The 17,539-nt window shown below is 36.7% G+C and overlaps 1 protein-coding gene across 1 annotated transcript in view; it reads right to left on the reverse strand.

Moving 5' to 3' along the window:
* lrp1bb (low density lipoprotein receptor-related protein 1Bb) overlaps positions 1–17,539 on the reverse strand; it is a 395,850-nt gene that overhangs the window by 109,273 nt on the left and 269,038 nt on the right. Inside the window, exons 38-43 of the mRNA XM_038275471.1 lie at positions 16,262–16,388; positions 15,957–16,108; positions 15,002–15,126; positions 14,007–14,378; positions 6,781–6,970; positions 2,699–2,903 (exon numbers count right to left, since the gene is read on the reverse strand). Coding sequence (XP_038131399.1) covers positions 2,699–2,903; positions 6,781–6,970; positions 14,007–14,378; positions 15,002–15,126; positions 15,957–16,108; positions 16,262–16,388 — 1,171 coding nt within the window. The remainder of the gene's footprint in view (positions 1–2,698; positions 2,904–6,780; positions 6,971–14,006; positions 14,379–15,001; positions 15,127–15,956; positions 16,109–16,261; positions 16,389–17,539) is intronic.

Consider the following 17,539-nt stretch of genomic DNA (forward strand, 5'->3'; position numbering starts at 1 on the left):
AAATGACAGTGGCATTGGCAGCAAGGCAAAAATCCATCAGATGCTTCCTTCTGGGATTCCCCCCCAGCTTGCATTGAGGATCGTGGACTCCAACAGCTCGGTAGCCACAGCCATTAGTGGGACAGGCGTGTAAGTGACAACACATTAGCCCTTTGCTATGGAGGGATTAATAGGACAGGTGTTGATTAAAGAAGCCCAGCGTGTGTAAGCAACAACTGGCCATGATGCAAATGAGAGACAGTGAAGAACAGAGAAATAAGTGACAGATGGGGCTTAAATTTGATTAGGAAGATGCTCAGTTTACAGGCAGAAGCATGTTAGTTTGCCGTTGAACTCTTGTTTTGAGTAAATTAGTAACCAGTCTGTCTCATTTCAAAAGTATTCAGGTATGATTATGAAATCCCTGGTAGTCTTTGATACAGCAGCAGTTCATCATTAGGAGAAATAAGACTCACCAAATCAATGTTTTTCTTTGTAAATATACAGTAAGTAGTTCTGACGAGCCTATTATAAGGAAATTTACACAAAATGTCTGTAACAACCCAAGTAATCAACTAATATAAATCACATAATCTAACAAAATAGAATAAAGATGAAAATGCTTGGTTAGGGCTTTTTAAATAGTGGATAAGCCTTTGTTAGTCATTTGATCAATACTTCAACTCAATTCAAATGTTGATGGGTACTGGGATAAAATTAAAATATTTTAAATGCTCAGTTGGATTCAGATTCTGCTATTGACTTTGCTTTCTTTCAATGAAACAAGTTAAGGGCTGAACATTTCTCCCGTTTCACCTTCAGAATATTAGCAGTAATTTCCTGTTACATTCCTTCAATCATCTTTTTTTTTATTATACCAGCAGACTATACTACTCATCCATCCATCCATCTATCTATTTACCCATGTATTTATCCATCCATCCATCCATCCATCCATGCACCCATCCATTTATTTATCTATCTATTTATCCATCGATTTATCCATCTATTTATCCATCCATCTACCCATCTATCTATGCATCCACCTATGCATGCATCCATCCATCTATTTATCCATCGATTTATCCATCGATTTATCCATCGATTCATCCATCCATCCATCCATCCATCCATCCATCCATTTATCTTTTAGCTCTATAGCCTCTCTTGCAATGCTGATAAGGGATAGTTTCTTAGCTAAACTTGCTGACCCTTATGCCGTCATTATTAATAATGGGTTTTTACTCTAAATATGGCATGGAGGTGAGAAAAAGGCAACCTTTCTGCTACTCTGAGCCCCATGTCAGCACCTATTGGAACTGCTGTTAACAGGGGAAGCTGTGCCCTGAAAGAGAATACTGCTACTAAAGTTAACACTGATATGGTTCATCACAGTCATTAATCATGCTTTTTCTTGCCCTTAGTCTGTTTTCATTTCAAATTGAAATCTGGTAGCTACCGGCATTTTTGGGGGTAATTTAAACAAATCTTTGTCATATGGAATTAAACTATATCCTTTAGAGTGACAAGCTGCCTTCAGCTTTTACTGTAAGTATCTTGTCTGTTGAGGATGTTTCGGCTTGCTATAGTTTGGTTTGAGGAAGAAGTTAACTACGGTACCTATCTCTGTTTAATTTACACATTTTAATTGGAAAGGAAACCCTATACCCAGAGCAGTTTCACTGCAAAGCTTTCATTAGCAGGACGAGGCTGCGGCAGGTGCACTTAGGGTCTCAAAGGTGAAGACTTTCTGAGCTTAGCGACCCATCTCATCACACATATGGGTAACTAATTGAGATGGGCCAAGGTGCTCAGCCACGTGAGCCATGTCAAGCAAAAACTAGAAACTACAGCACAAAAAGGTCATCCTGTACTGTAATCCTCTGCCTGCCCAGGACACAGCTGTTGGGATGTCATACATTATGCATGAAACTTTCATGGACAAAACCTGAGCTCCCCCTTGCTGGGTTTTATTTACTTTACCAAGAACGGACTTTTGTGATTAAGGAAACCATCTGTGCCCTCAGAAAAAAAAAATAAAAATAGGACGACTTCAAGAGGTATTTCAAATCCCATCTGCTGTTTGCAGGATCTTGTTCCAGGAAGTTTCTTTTTAAAGCAGAAAGACTATATAACATTCTCATCTCTTTAAGCGTAGTTGACAGAAAAATACATTAATCTATCAGTGGCAATTGAAATCACATTTATGCATGTCTTGTTTAATGTGTAAGGATTTCTTAAAGGATTTTCCATTGAAGCAAAAATATTTGATCAAAATCATAAAACCCAAAACATGACAATAGGAAATGGTGTACATCGTTTTTTGTTTTAACTACTCAAAACAGATATTATGAAGGATAATTAACAAAATTAGGGCTTGATCTTCAAAAATTTCAAATCGGAGACTATTAATTTTTTTTTTTGTATGTGCAATAAGTGGGTCTTTTGCTGGTGTTCTATAAAGGATGCTGAAAACCGATTTGGTTCCATCCATTAAAATGAGAAGATTGCATTTTCTACCGACATTTGAGAGTAGCTGTAAAAGAAAGATGAGATCAAAGGCCATGGAGATGAAGGTAATAATGATAATTTTTCTAATAATAATAATAAAAAGACAACTTTAGTTATTTGAAGCAAAACAGACAACAGAAATTACATTTATATGGTATATAAAATACCTTAGCACAAGGACAACTCTTTTTTTTTTTTTTCTACTCACATAACGACTGGAGCCATCATAGTCGCATCTCTCAATCTTGCCAAGACTTCCATCTGAGAAGTAGAGCTTCTCTGCTTTGTGGTCTATTGTCAGTCCGTTGGGTGTCAGGATGTCAGAGCTGATTATGATCCTGATGTTCTTGCCAGCTAAGGTGGACCTCATGATGCTGGGCCTCTGCTCATTCCAATTGGTCCAAAACATCAAGCTAAGAATGCAAAATGGACAACAAAAGTCAGCCTAAAAAAATTCACAGTGAAGATCCACCTTTACAACTTGATAAAACTTCCCACAAGAAGAAAAGTGTGTAATTTATAACACTCATACTTCATTAAAGTAATAATACAATCTCATCAATATGGTCCATTTTAAGTCATATTGTATAAGGATATCCCTTTTTATATTCAGTCTTTTAAAAGGAATTGTTCGTAGCATATTTATTTTACTTGAAACAAAAATTATGACAACAAAAATGCTTGCAAAAATTAAACAGCGTACCTCAGATAGCTTTTTTTACTTTCTTTAGCCAAAGTGTAATCAAATAAATGTTGCTTTCAACTAATAATCTTATATAATCAGTCTCTTACATGTGTCTGAAGAAAGTTTTCTCCACTCCTCACTTCCAGCAGCGAGTTATTTGAGTGTTCCTGCTTGTACAGTCTGTTTCATAATGGCCCACATTGGCATGTTAACATTAGGATCTTGGCTTTAACTTGCCAAATACTTTCTATTTCATAATTCTCAGGCAGTACTTGATCGATTTGCAGGAATATTTTGTGTCATTTTCATATTCTGGGGTCATCTTTCATGTTTTTACACAGGTCCTTATAGTTTCAGATAAACAGTTCATGATTGATTTTATACAGTTTAAAAGGTAAAGTCTACCAAAACTTCCACCTCTATACTTCACAGTTGGTATGAAGTCGTTTTCCTGGTTTATTTCAGTTGTGTCCTCACTTCTGATGTCCAAATAAATTTAAAGCTAAGATGTCCAAAGTACATTATCGTAAACATTCTGTTTTTTTTTTTCCTGCATTCTGGTTGGCAGTTTTGCTGCCTCTTCCTGAATGTGGAAGAAAAAATCTGCATATTAGGAGTCTAATTGTCCGCCACTTGCTAACTATATTGTCTATAGTGAAATTCTTAATTTGAAACTCTTTCGAACCCCCTAGACTAATAAGCGCCAACAATCCCACTTTTTCCTTAATCTGTTTTATATATATATACATATACATATATATACATATTAGGTCGGGATGAAGATATAAATGTGATCATCCATTTAGTTTTTGGATACATTTTATTCACGGGAAATGAAAAAAAGTTGGCTCGGCCTCAAATAAAATGTATTAGTATCACAGCTTAACTGACAGAGGTCAAATTCGAGTGAGTGAGAACCTGAGAAACAGATAAGAGCAGTACTGTGAATCTCTAAGATAAAAGTCACATCATCAGTTGTGTGAAGCATAGAGTATAACTGAAAAGCATTTTTATGGGCTCCGCTACAAAGTATAAAGTAATAGAAATCTACTCTACTATGCTGATAAAAATTCAGGTTACAGGTCACAACCAGAGTCTACTAATTAATCACTTGAGCTTAAATTCTAATTATAAGACCGTGGTTCTGGAGCAGAATGGATATGCTGCCAAACTGCCAACCAAGGGGAGTCTTGGGTCAGGAAATTAATTTAGTTCATACAGGGAGAGCAATAGAACTCTCACTCTTTTCTGACTGCTCTTTGTATTTTTTCAGAAGAGAACCTGAAAACAATATCTTATCTACATATTTCCTACATATTTTACTGAGGGTAAATAAAAAAATAAGATTAAAAACCTGCAAAGTTCAAACCATCCAAACTGCAATTTAAAAAAATCATCGCATTTGCCTGATTTTGTTGCTTATAAAATGGAGGATCAGGGACAGAAAAAAACTAGGAGAGACATACTTAAAAAAACAACCCAACTGACCGAATCGATGACTTGAACTATTTAATATTTAAGTCCATACTTTAGAGATCAGCTCCCTCATCCATGGTTTTAAATATTAATATAGTCCCTAACACAATATTTCTTATGGGAGTGACATTTATCTCATGAAAACTGGACTCGATACTTCGAACCTGAGGAGTAGCCATTTCTACAGAGCTGTGAAAAAGTGTACACACCCTTAAAGATTACTTATAATAATATATAGTAAATACAAAGTTATTAGTTTAAATTATTATTAGTAGTATTCATTAAGGCTGTTGCCTTTGTGAATAAGCAAATATCAATTCCTAAACCATAAACCTGATACATTTCATTTCGAAAGCTGAGTTAATTTTCGCCATCCGTGTTCAGGTAGGATAGCTGATACATAAATAATTTAAATAGAAGCCCTTTGATAGCGTGATGCATGCAAAAATACCTAAAAGAAAGCAATGCATAATTCTATTAAGGAATTCAAAAGCATATTAGAAATAAAATCACTAAAATCAGCTTGAGAAAGGTTACAAAACCATTTTTAAGACTTTATATTGTATCAAACTACAGTGGGTGCCATTATCCACAGACAGAGATCAATGTAGCAGTGGTCAACTTCAAGAGCTTAACCAGGAGGATAAGCTCCTGAGGAAACCACTGAATATGAGATATCACAAACCAAATATACTTTAGTGCTGCAAAGCTAACTTGTCCCTTTTAAAATCAATATTCTTTGCTTAGTAAAAAAAATAGACTGAGCAAAAATGGCATTCAAATGAGTTTCAAGGTAAAAACTTCTACTGATCAAAAACAACAAAAAGGAGCTTTTTGATTTTAAATGTCTTTACAGAAAAGAAAAACAACAAGTTTAATGCTAAAAAGAAAAAGTGGAACTTTACGCAAAGTCCCGGTTAAATTACATCTGAACTAAGATCACCCAGCATTTAGGAAAAATATATTGATAGAGGTGGGTTTATGGTGTGTGACTGCTTAGTTTAAGTTGCATTTTGGGACCTGGACGATTTACGATAATCGATGGAAACATGATTCCATTCTGCTAGATCAAATCTGGACTCAAATTAAATGGAGATTCTGCTGCATGAGCTAAAAAGGGGCTTTTATGGTCAAAACCCTTTCTAATTCTGTTGAATTAAAACAATTCAGCAAAGAAAGGTCAGCCAGATGCCCTACGCTGGGATGTAAAACACTCTGTGCTTTGTATGACAAAAGCTAGATAGCAGAGGAAGTTATTGGGTTTTCTAGGAACTGACTTGAATCTATCCTTTGAATGTTTAAAAGAAAATATCTGATTTGTTTTTGTGGAACTAATATTTTGTGGCATCCTCTAAGAAAGGGTAAATAAAATCATCTTTGCATAAAATCCATGTTTTAAAACAGATGGTGCAAGTAGGCAATCAAATGCAGAAGAATATTTCTCTATTTCTTTATGAATGCAAATCTGATTCACAATAAAGAAAGAGTGGACCAGTATTAGATTCTTAGCAAATAGAAGATCAAAAGTGGATGCATTTTAACTACTATTGCTTTTACTACTCTTTAGTGAACACATTTTGGATATGAGAGGTTTTATTCTACGGAGGACCAACTATGCCATGTTTAAAAATAAATACAGAAATAAATCAATGCTCAATAAATAAATAAGAATGTATGCTTATTTATTTATTTATCATTTATATATTTCTGTTTTTATTTTTCATTATGGCAGAGATGGTCCTCCATATTACTCAGGGTATATCTAGGCATTATATTGACAACAGCTCCTAAATAGATTTATATTAAACCACAAAGATTAAAAAATGTTCTACTGCTGAAAGTAAGTTAAATATATAACTTTAGAAAATAAATAATGCTTTCTATTATTGTTTCAGCATTTGAGGCAGCTGTAAATTTCCAATACTACTTAGAATTTATTTTTTGAACTGTAATCTGACAAGTTAATTCTTTTTAGAAGCATTATGTGTAATGTTAATGAATAGGGATACCCTGCATTCTGAAGGCAGTGCACACTCTCCATATATTTAGACAATATTGTAGAACCAAATAAAAGATGCTTGGGAACCAGCGTATGAATTGTGTTTTATGGAGATAGACAATTTATCAACCTTTGACACTCATCCAGGGCCAGTACGTGTGGGTGGTCTTCCTCTGAAAGAGTGACCACAGCCTGCCTAGGAAAAGCAGCGACTTGCTTCTGGTTGATGGTTTGTCTGGAGATGGTAGATGTCGTGGAACTGGTCCAGTATAGGGTGTCCCACGCCCGATGGTAAGCCAGACCCTCCACAGAACCCACATCTAAGAGGAGGAAAAAGCCCACACACATTAGAACCCAATTTAAACATTGGTATAGTTCAATTATTTGACTATGCAGTTTAAAATGAAAGGAAACATAAGGTGCAGCAATAGATATGCCTTATGGAAGAAAATAAACCTTTTATTATTCTGTATAAAGTCAACATTTTGTCATCAAATATGTCATTATCTTTTTATTTATTTTGATTTAACAGAAGAAAAGCAAAAAAAAATAAAAAATAACAAAGCATGACTTTTTAACTGAACCATTAAAAAAAACAAAAAAGGGTTCTTATGTTTTTTTAGCTTCTGCAGGCACCAACTTTGGCTTCAGCAATAATCTTATTATTATCATTAGATCTGGGCTTTATAACATTTACTTCTTTCAACCAAGTTACCCACTTTCTTGAAATTCTTGAATTAAAGCCTTTTTTCATAATTCAGATTCTACAACAAGCTGTTTGCATTCAACAGATGGAAAGCTCCAATCCTGTTGGCCGTGGGATTGTGTTTAGTTGATGATTGACAGGGAAATTACTTTATGGCTCAGTGCACTGGACAGACAAACATTTATTGATGCCACAGTCACTCAGGAGCCGAGTATGTTTTTCATTGCAAACCAATTTCCTAAACACAAAATAAGATAAGGCTTTTGCAGCCCTTGCATGTTATTGCATGGAGGTGAATGACACTGAAGGAACACTCAGGAACATGATCAGATCATTTGGTGATATCAATGTCTACCAACATTCTGCTCATGTGGGCAAACTTCATAGATATGAATTCGATATAACTTCTACAACATATATTAAAAAAGATAAATACAATTATTAAAGGTATAGTGGAGGATTTTCCTGAATTTTTGAAAAGACCCGCCCTCTCCCCTTAACAAACAAAATGCATATGCACAACCTGTAAGTGAAAATGGAGCCTAGGCAGAAGTTCAACTGAAGAAACGAATTGCACCTACTTCCACCTGCTACACAGCCAATCCGCTTTGAACCACACCTCCATGAAAGCCAATCGGCATCCAAAGTTCATCTTAAAAGGCCTACGATCCGCACCAGTCTGCTCCTGTGCGCAGGCGGCGGATGCGCTGTTTGACTTCATTCAGGTGACACCGTTTCAACCCACCTCCAGCCCCTCCTCCACCTTCGTAGCTAAAGCTTCATCAGTGTCATTCCTCCCAGACTCTTACTGCGTTCCCTGTCTCATCTCAACCGGTCCGGCAGAAGACCGCCATGTTGAGCCTGGTTCTGCCAGAGGTTTGTTCCCAACAGGGAGTTTTTCCTCTCCACTGTCGCTCCATGCTTGCTCATCATGGACAGGTTCTCTCAACCTGTGTTATCCAACTGGACTTCAATCTTCCAGGTCCCTGAGTAAAGCTCTAGTATCAGCTCACACAATCCACTGGATCTCCCCATAAAGCTCAGCAGACCGTCTCGCTAACCAGCAGTCTACAGACTGACCAACTTCATCTATCTCCACTCCACCGCCAGTTTCAGGCCTGGGGGGAAACAGCCCTATTCTTTGCTCCTGTTCATGCATGTCTATCAAAATTAGGCGCTATGTTTCCTGCCGAGGTCTGAGCATTAAAGACAAAGTTAATACATTTCTCCTAATTGTCTTTTCTCTTCGTGTGAGTTTTTTCAGATTGAAATGGTAACGAGTACGTAGAACGTCCTCAAGTAAACATTAGGCATGGAACGGTTTATGAAAACCGTCCGAACCGTTCGGTTCGACTGTCCAGCAGTAGTAAACAAGAAGAAGAAGCGAAGCAGCGTAGCCAGGTGTAGCAAAAAAAAATCTGTTGTTGTGGAGAATTGTGTGGGTATGGCGAGTGGGAAGGAACAGGAGTTGGAAGACACGCCAGCAGCACTTTATAGGTCTGCTGTATGGGACCGCTTTGCATTTAGAGTGACCTACGATGAGGGCGGAAAGAAAGTTGTGGATAAAAGTGCAACAGTGTGCAAGCATTGTGCAACATGTGTTGTACTATACAAGACATAATAGATTTCTCTAACAATCAACATATACCGAACCGAACAGAAAACCTTGACCATGAAACCGTGAACCGAACCGAACCGTGGATTTTGTGAACCGTTCGACTCCTAGTAAACATATCACCAGAATGATTGACAATTACAAGAACCACCTATTTTGATGATCCACTGGGAAAAAGAAAATCCTCAACTATACCTTTAATTGTTTATAATCTAATATCACAACATCTATAAAAATAGGAGCTTTTGGAGTTTTTCTCATTTTAATCAAACAAATGTATTAAGCACAAAGCTTAATAGGAACAACTACCATATTTTTAGGACTATAAGCCGCTACTTGTTTCCCACACTTTGAACCATGCAGCTTATAAGAAATTTGCGGCATTGCGGATTTTTTCCTAAGCGTCAGAGGGGGAGGTCAAAGCTGGAAATGAAACAATAAGGGGCAACTTTTCATCTAGCACAAGACCTATCTAGCACCAGGCACGACAGAGAACAAATGTCCTGTATTCACACATTTTCCCATTTATCTGCCGCATTCAAGCTGCCGAACCAATTAAGAGACTTTCTTCTATTCTTTTTAGTCCCTACTCCAGGGACAGAGCTCCCCCTACAGGTTTCGTGGGAGACAGTTCAGTAGATTTCAGCTTGCTCATTTCCCGGTGCAGCCGTTTCCGGGTTTCTCAAAAAATTTAGTGGGCACAGCTTATAGTGAAGTTCGCACTATTGTCTGAAAAATACGGTACTCTCACCCATATATTTGGAAAGGTTTACAATGAAAATTTGAAATCATCATTCAGTAATGCAAATGATAACCCACAAAAACAATAAAGACAGTTTTTAGTCCTCATATGAGTCGACATCACTGCAAATTCATCCAAACATGACGCTGTGTTCAGAAGAATTGCAAAAAAAAAAAAAAAAAAGTCAGAGATACATATTAGACTCTAAAGGCCTTAGCTGACATGGAACATGTGAAAATCCACTTAATATTCTTGTAAATATATGTAGTTCTAGATCCCTTTTTTTGGCACATAAATATCTCTGTGAAGACAGGTACTGATTTGTAGAATCGGTTCACATGTTCCCTAGTGTTAGACAATTTAGCTGCAACTTTGTATCTGAAAACTCATAAACTATGCTCTAGAATACTTAATGCTGCCTGAGTCAGCTGACAACTAATTAATAGTTTGCAATAAAAGCTGTCTGGCAGCTTGGAGTTCCTCACAAATTGTTGGCCACGCGAGAGAGTAATTAATGGGGGACACAAAGTTTAATTAGGGAAATATGGATGATTAACATCTTCACCTTTTCTCAACGATGGGATTCAGGTAAAAAAAGGAAAAGAAAAGAATTAAAGGCCTAATTTTACAAAGAGTTTGGTGTTTAATGCTGCACTAAAGTTTACCAATGTTTCTGATTCTCGTTTGAATTAACCTTTAACCCTAAATTAGGGAATGCTGCTGTAAAAACGTATGAGCGTTGCAAGCTCAAAAAATTGAAGCAACATTCAAACAAAATTTTTGGAATCCTTTCCTTGAGCATTTCACAAGTGGTAAGGCGTGAAGGACACTAGCGCTCCTGACAGATGGTTCTTGATAATGCCTGCTCATTTTTAGAAGATAAATAAATAAGCAGAAAGCTTCCTCAGCAGGAAGCGTGGGAGATGAGATGGGGGATGGGTGAGAATGGATCAGTAACACTCTGCTAGTCTCCCTGTGTAAGAAGGGGATGGGAAGGTGCTGAGCTCTGTTCCCTGTGGAAACTTTGCAGGATGGTAGAGAATGCAAGCTGTGGAGATCTGACACTTCAGCTGTTTATCACACTTCAGCCATGCTCATCAAGATGGAATTGGCTGACATTTGGTGATTAATAGATGGGGAAGGGTCCTTGCTTAGCTGGAAGCAGTGAATAAGCAGAAGGCTTAAATAACATTGGGGATAATCATGAAATAGGATTTTTTTTTTTTTTATAATAACTAAAAGGCCAACATTGATGTAGTTGATTCTTTGTGAATAGCAACAGAACTTTTACATTAAAGGTAAAGTAAAATGTTGCCATGTCTATACTAATAAATCAGAGGGAACAGTTCACTAAAATCAGGGGGGTTTACTTTCATCTGGATAGCTTAATAGCTTAATTTATTAGATATTTTTAATGGCACATGAACTTGATTGATAAAAATATTATTTAAACATACAAAGTTAATGAATTCCACTGTATTTATTGGTACTCTTGGGGCCTGATCTGCTAAAGGCTTACATTTATAAAAAAAATGTGCAAACTTGAAGCTTAATCTCATAACAAGGTGCACACCAGGTTTGTGTTTGTAAAATAAGAAGGCTAAAAAATTTTTTGATTTTGCCTCAGTAAATATGCAGCATTTACAGCGCCATGCGAAAGTTTTCAGCACCATGGAACTTTTCCACCTTTTGCCACATTTTATGCTTGAAACATTAAGATATGATTTTTTATTTTTTTTGTAAAGAACAAACAAGTGGGACACATACATGAAGAGGAATGAAATTTACTGGATGTTTGAAACGCTTTGAAGAAATTTAATCTGAAGAGTGGAGCGTGCAAAATTAATGGACCCCTTTACTTTCAGGGCAGTGATTCTCTCTCCAGAAGTTGAATGTGGATCTGTGAATTATCCAATGTTGATCTAAAGTTTCAGCTCAATCAAAGAGAAGATTGATCAGAGTTGCATTCAAGAGAACAATGATCACTCTGGATGATCTATAGCTGAGATGGGAGACTGTCAATATGACAACAATCAGCCATATACTACAGTACAAAAATCTGGCCTTTATGGAAGAAAGCCATTTCATAAAGATTTCCATGAAATGTCTTGTTTAAAGTTTGCCATAAACCAACTGGTAGATACATCAAACATGTTGAAGAAGGTACTCTGGTCAAATAAATCTTAAGTTGAACATGTTGGCAACAATGCAAAACGTTGTTTGGCAGAAAAGCAAAACAGCTCATCACCCTGAAAACACCATCCCCCTGCAAAACATGGTGGTGGCAGCATCATGGTTTGGCCCTGCTTCTCTAAGCAGAGATAGGGATCGGAAGAAGATGGAGCCAAATGAAGGACCAATCTGGAAGAAAAACTGTAGGGGTCTGCAAAAGACCTGAGACCGGGACGGAGATTTATCTTCCCACAAGACAATGACCCAAAACACAAAGCAAAATCTACAGTGGAATGGTTCACATATAAACATAACCAGTGGCAACATTCACACCTGAATCTAATCAACAATCTGTGGAAAGAACAGAAAACTGCTCTTCACAAATGCTCTCCATCCAACCTCACTGATCCTGAGCTGTTATTTAAGGATGAATGGGTAAACATTTCAATCTCAAGGAGCACAACAGATAGAGATGTGCAGCTTTAATAAGAGCAAAAGCTGGTGGTAGAAATATTAAATAAAGGGGTCCAAATAACTTTACACACCCATTTTTTTTTTTACACATTTTGGACAAAGAGGACAGGTGGGTTGAAAGGGGTGTGAAGGAAGGCATTTATATTAAGAGAGAAAAAAACAAACTTAAACAGAGGAGATTGACTCAGGTTTCAGCTCTCAAAATACTATAACGCAGCAATAGAGTTGGCTCCTTCCTACTATCATCTTCATCTATCATCTTCTACTCTATAAAGCTTGGAACTCGATGCTAATCCAGACATTATAAATTGAGAGGTTTTCTGGATGTAAGGCGAAACATCTTCAAACTTGGAAAACACAGTCCAGTGGTTTGTCTTAACTTTTTTGGAACCCGTTTTTTCAGTTTTTCATTTGGTAATAAATATTTAAAACATCCAATATATTTCATTCCATTGTGGGGAAAAAATAAAATTTTATATCTTTATGTTTTAAGCCCTGCTATGGACTGGTGAACTGTCTAACCTGTATAACCTGACTCTCACCCATAGACAGCTGGAGTTAGGCAAAAGGCACCCCTCGCGACCCCAGCTGGGGTAAAGCATGACAGAAAAATGGAAGGACGGACAGACGGACAGATGGATGGAAGGAAGTTTTAAGCCTGAAATATGGCAAAGGTTGAAAAGTTCAAGGGGGAAAAATACTTTCAAAAGGAACTGCATGCTGATCATTAGAAGCTGCAAAATACTGGGAAGAGGATGAGAATTGTAATTTATCAAACCTGAAACAGATTATGGGTGCACTTTCTTTGTCTATATTTAGCATGTTTGTGAGTTTTGTGCAAATTCAATAACAAAAATCACAGCAGTCATTGGGGCGAAAAGGAGACAAAGGTGCAATGGCAAGTTTCAGAGGCAAAAAAAAACATTTGCACTGCGATAAAATAAAAGTGATAAAATTTTGACTACCAGCATTAACAATAGTAGAGTCATTTCATCTAACTAGTGATGCCGTTTTGGCTGTACTCCGATCATTTTTAGCACAACATCCCTGGAAGACAGAACACCATTATGTCACAGGATCACACATAAGGAGTGCTTCTGCAGACTAGAAAAGGTAATGCAGAGTATAGCTGTCTGATGCATGTTCCACAATTCATAGAGGGAAAATATGTTTAGGTATGGCAGATTAATACAGTGGAGCTGCAGACAATTTTCCTATTGAAAGCAATGGATTACAAATGTCTTTTTTTAAGAAACACTAATCAGCTCATAAAATGACTGTATAGAAAAATGCTTTAGCTGCAGCAATTTCAAAAGTGATTAAGGAGTAGTACCCATAACTGAACTGAATATCTGTATTCATATCGAAGACTGGCTGTAAAATATGTGTAAATGCCTCTGAAAAATGATAGCACTGCAATATATCTGTTTTAATGATACGCGTATATCTTAGCCAGGTGAGTTAATACATGCATTTGTGGCTGTTGACATGGCATCAGACATATTGCTAATCACCTGAAATTATGTGTTTTTATGCAGGGCTTGTCAAAGCCCCAAAATGTATGTTCACATAAGAGCATGTGTAAAATAAATAAAAGGAGATAATGTATTGACGGAAACATATTTTGGGGAAATTTAATCCACTTACTTTCTGCAATGATAGATCTTCCAGTCCAGTCATCGTTAATAATCTGTATATTTCCATAATGTGCATCACTGAAAAAGATGCGGTTGGTCCCAGATTTACTCTGGCTGTAGTCAAAGGACAGTGCAACAATGTTCTTGAAAAAAGCTGGATTTTCAAGTGGCTGAACTGGTGAGTTGAGGTCATTTTCATCTGAGAGGTGGATGCTTTTTAGGATAGTCCTTTCGGAAAAGAGTAAATAACCTTCATAGCGCTCGCAGGCAAAACCATCGTCTGCCAAGCGACCGTGGGCACAAGAGCAGGTTCGGCGACCGCTTCCCAAGTGAAAGCACAACTGTTGGCAGCCTCCATTGTTCCTGGCACAGGGGTTGGTGCCTTGAAAACACAACACATGTTCAGTTACAAGCTTGCTTTCTGCAGTCGGGTTTAATTTTTCCCTGCAATGTATGATAGATGAGGAAAAATCAATTATGACGTGCAGACTGTATATCCTATATAGTTTTCAACATTTTCTGATATTAAGAGCACCTACCTTCATGTACTTTGAGCGGAAATATATGAGAGAGGCCAAAATAAAGTGAGGTCTAACGTTCAGCCAGTATTTCCATTCTTCTAAGAAGTGTACTATCGTGATGGTGTCAATGAAATTCTCCCATCTTGGTTGAGGATATCTTGCCATTTAGGCTGCTTCTTTGATTAAAACTTGTATTATCCAGCCTATCAGTTTAAGTAAACAACTCTTGCACAGTGATGCCATTTTAATTCTATCATTAGTTAATGGAATGACCAGTCCGCTATTGGATGTCTGAAGTTTAGAATACTGTGATAAGAAGCATTGCTGCATTAAACTTTAAACATCCAATGTCTTGTGCTGGGATTATTTCCAAAGTTGTTCATTGAACATCATCAACATCACTGAACATTTTTGCAGCATTTACTTATTGTAAGATGGCATAATTTTCTATAATCTGTGAAAAAAATGTAAAATGAAATCCTACCTTTTTCCCTATCTCTGTTGAAAATTGTCACATCTTTCAAGTTGACCCCTAAGCCACTCCTCATTGTAACAACCTCATTTGTGTCCGTCTTCAAAGCACGGCGGATTGAGCCATTAGAGTGGGCCCTGAATGTCATTAGCAGGAAAAAAAAGCATCAGCAAGTAATACATATAGTTTTAGGAAATGACACATAGTGTATTCTAGGTTTGCAAAAATTGGAAGTGGGAAAAACTTAAAGGGGGAACGCAGGTTTTTTTTTTTTTTTTTACATTGGGCCCTTGATTTTACGTTATTACATCATGTTCTGTGATTCACCTACATGTTATGAATGCTGGCGTACCATAAATAATAAATTATGAACAGTTTAGTTTGTGCCTTCAAGTCGTTGCCCATAGGAAGATGTTACTTGGATATAACCTAACCGAATATCTTCAGAACAGCTCCAAATGACACAAAACTCAAATGGGTGAGTAGAACATGATGTAATAACGTAAAATCAAGGGCCCAATGTAAAAAAAACGGCATTCACCTTTAATGTATTTTTTGTTTCACAAACTTGACCAGATATGAACTACAATCACTAACTTGTAAACTATTTGAGCTTTTTAAAACCTATTTGCACCTTGATATAGAGAAGATATACAGCCTACTTACACACACAATTAGGAAAAAGAATAGCAGTTAATCACCATTTTCACCATTAGTTTAACCATCAGTCATGTTAAAAGCCTAAAAACGAATTATTATTAAAATAAAAAAGACCAAGGATACTAGTGAAAAGGTTTTTTTTTTTTATCTGCATTCTCTAAAAAGGGTTTCTCTATAGGGTTTAACTTTTACTAAGAACAATTGCTTATTGTAATATTTTCACACAAGACTGTTGTCGGTTCTAGTTGATGGAAAGTTACTATACAGACCAGTGCTTTAGAGTGTATTTAGGAAAATAATGAATTACCTGTCAGACCAGTAGATGTAAGGCCCAAACACAGCCACTGAGAAAAGGTCTACGTTGGCCGCTGACAGTACAATCTCCCTGCTCTCGCCTGTTTCAAGGTTGATCCTCTCGATCTTATCTGTGCGTGCGTCGCACCAATATAATGTGTTTTCCTGGAAGGTAATTTAAAAAATGCATATCAAAGACCAATGCTCTTTGGCACATTAATATTCGAGACACAAAAACAGAATGATGGAAGAGGAGGTACAGAATATGGGAGTGCATCAGGTTTGAGTCAATGTTTGTGCATGTGTTTTGGATTGTACCTCGAAGTCTATGGAGATTCCATTGGGCCAGACAATGCCTGAATTCACCAGGGTAACTTGGTCAGAGCCATCCAGACGGGAACGACCTATGCAGGGGTTTTGACCCCATTCAGTCCAAAAGAGGTAACTGGGAAGCATAATTGGAGAAAGGAAAAAAAGACCATGACTTCATTTGTACAAAGAGATTAATACAACATTGCTATGAGATAGAACAGATTACCGGACATACTTAATATAATAAGGTAACACATCTAGATGGTGTTTTTCCCTCGATTCTGTTTTTATTAAAACATCAAAAATCCGTTTAGCGGATTCTGAGCTTAAATTAGACAAAGCAACTCATAAAAAACTTTAAGTCACGTCTCAGATCCACTCTGAGAATCTGTGAGCGGTTTTGTAAATAACTGATGCAGCAAGGTGGGATTGAAGTTCATCTTCAGCTGCAAACCCACCAGGTCACTGTGATGGTAAATCTATATACGGTTTAAACAACTTTGAGCACTGAGTCAGTGCATGTGACAATGTCAGCAAGATGGTGTAACCAGGCAGCAGTAGGATCTATTTAAGAGAAAAACATATGGCAATCCACAAGGTGCGCCATATGGCAAGCATACCTTTTAATATTAACATCTAATGGATAGGTCCAGCTTATATGTGTTGAAATTGTCTCAAAAAATAGTGATTCCGTTTATTTTTTGGTAGAAAGTGGGTGCATTTAGAGATCAAGACATGGCAAAGACTTAGTGAAATTGAACTGAAAGATCTAATAGGAAAATAACTGAAATTTATTTATCTTATAAATGGTATATATATATATATTAGTGTTGTTCTAAGTATTTTTGATAGAATAGAATGGAATAGAATGAAAATAATGTTAATAGTCCTACAATGGAAAATTGAAGTGTATTGGCAGCAGAGTGAGCAGCTTTTTTTATGTAAAAAAAAAAATCTAAAATAGTCAAATAATAGCATAATTAAAGGTGTGAACAATTGAGTAGAATTGAGTAAAAAATTCAAGTCTACTTGCGTGTATATATTTGCATTAAAACCAACAGAATTTACAAGAAATGACAATATGTGTGGAAATAACAGAGATGTAAATACATGTAGTGTTTTTGGGAGCAGTGATGGTTATAAATCCTGCAGCTGCTGGGAAGGGATGAGTCTCATCTGAAATATGTATCTGAAATATTAAAATATAGTTTGGATGATCTATTTTTCTTTGTATGGAGCTACGTAAACTACCTGCTTTTTTAAGAAAAAAAAGCTTAGAAATAG

Source organism: Cyprinodon tularosa, unplaced genomic scaffold, assembly GCF_016077235.1.
Source record: "Cyprinodon tularosa strain WSP-4 unplaced genomic scaffold, ASM1607723v1 ctg96, whole genome shotgun sequence".
Taxonomy (NCBI): domain Eukaryota; kingdom Metazoa; phylum Chordata; class Actinopteri; order Cyprinodontiformes; family Cyprinodontidae; genus Cyprinodon; species Cyprinodon tularosa.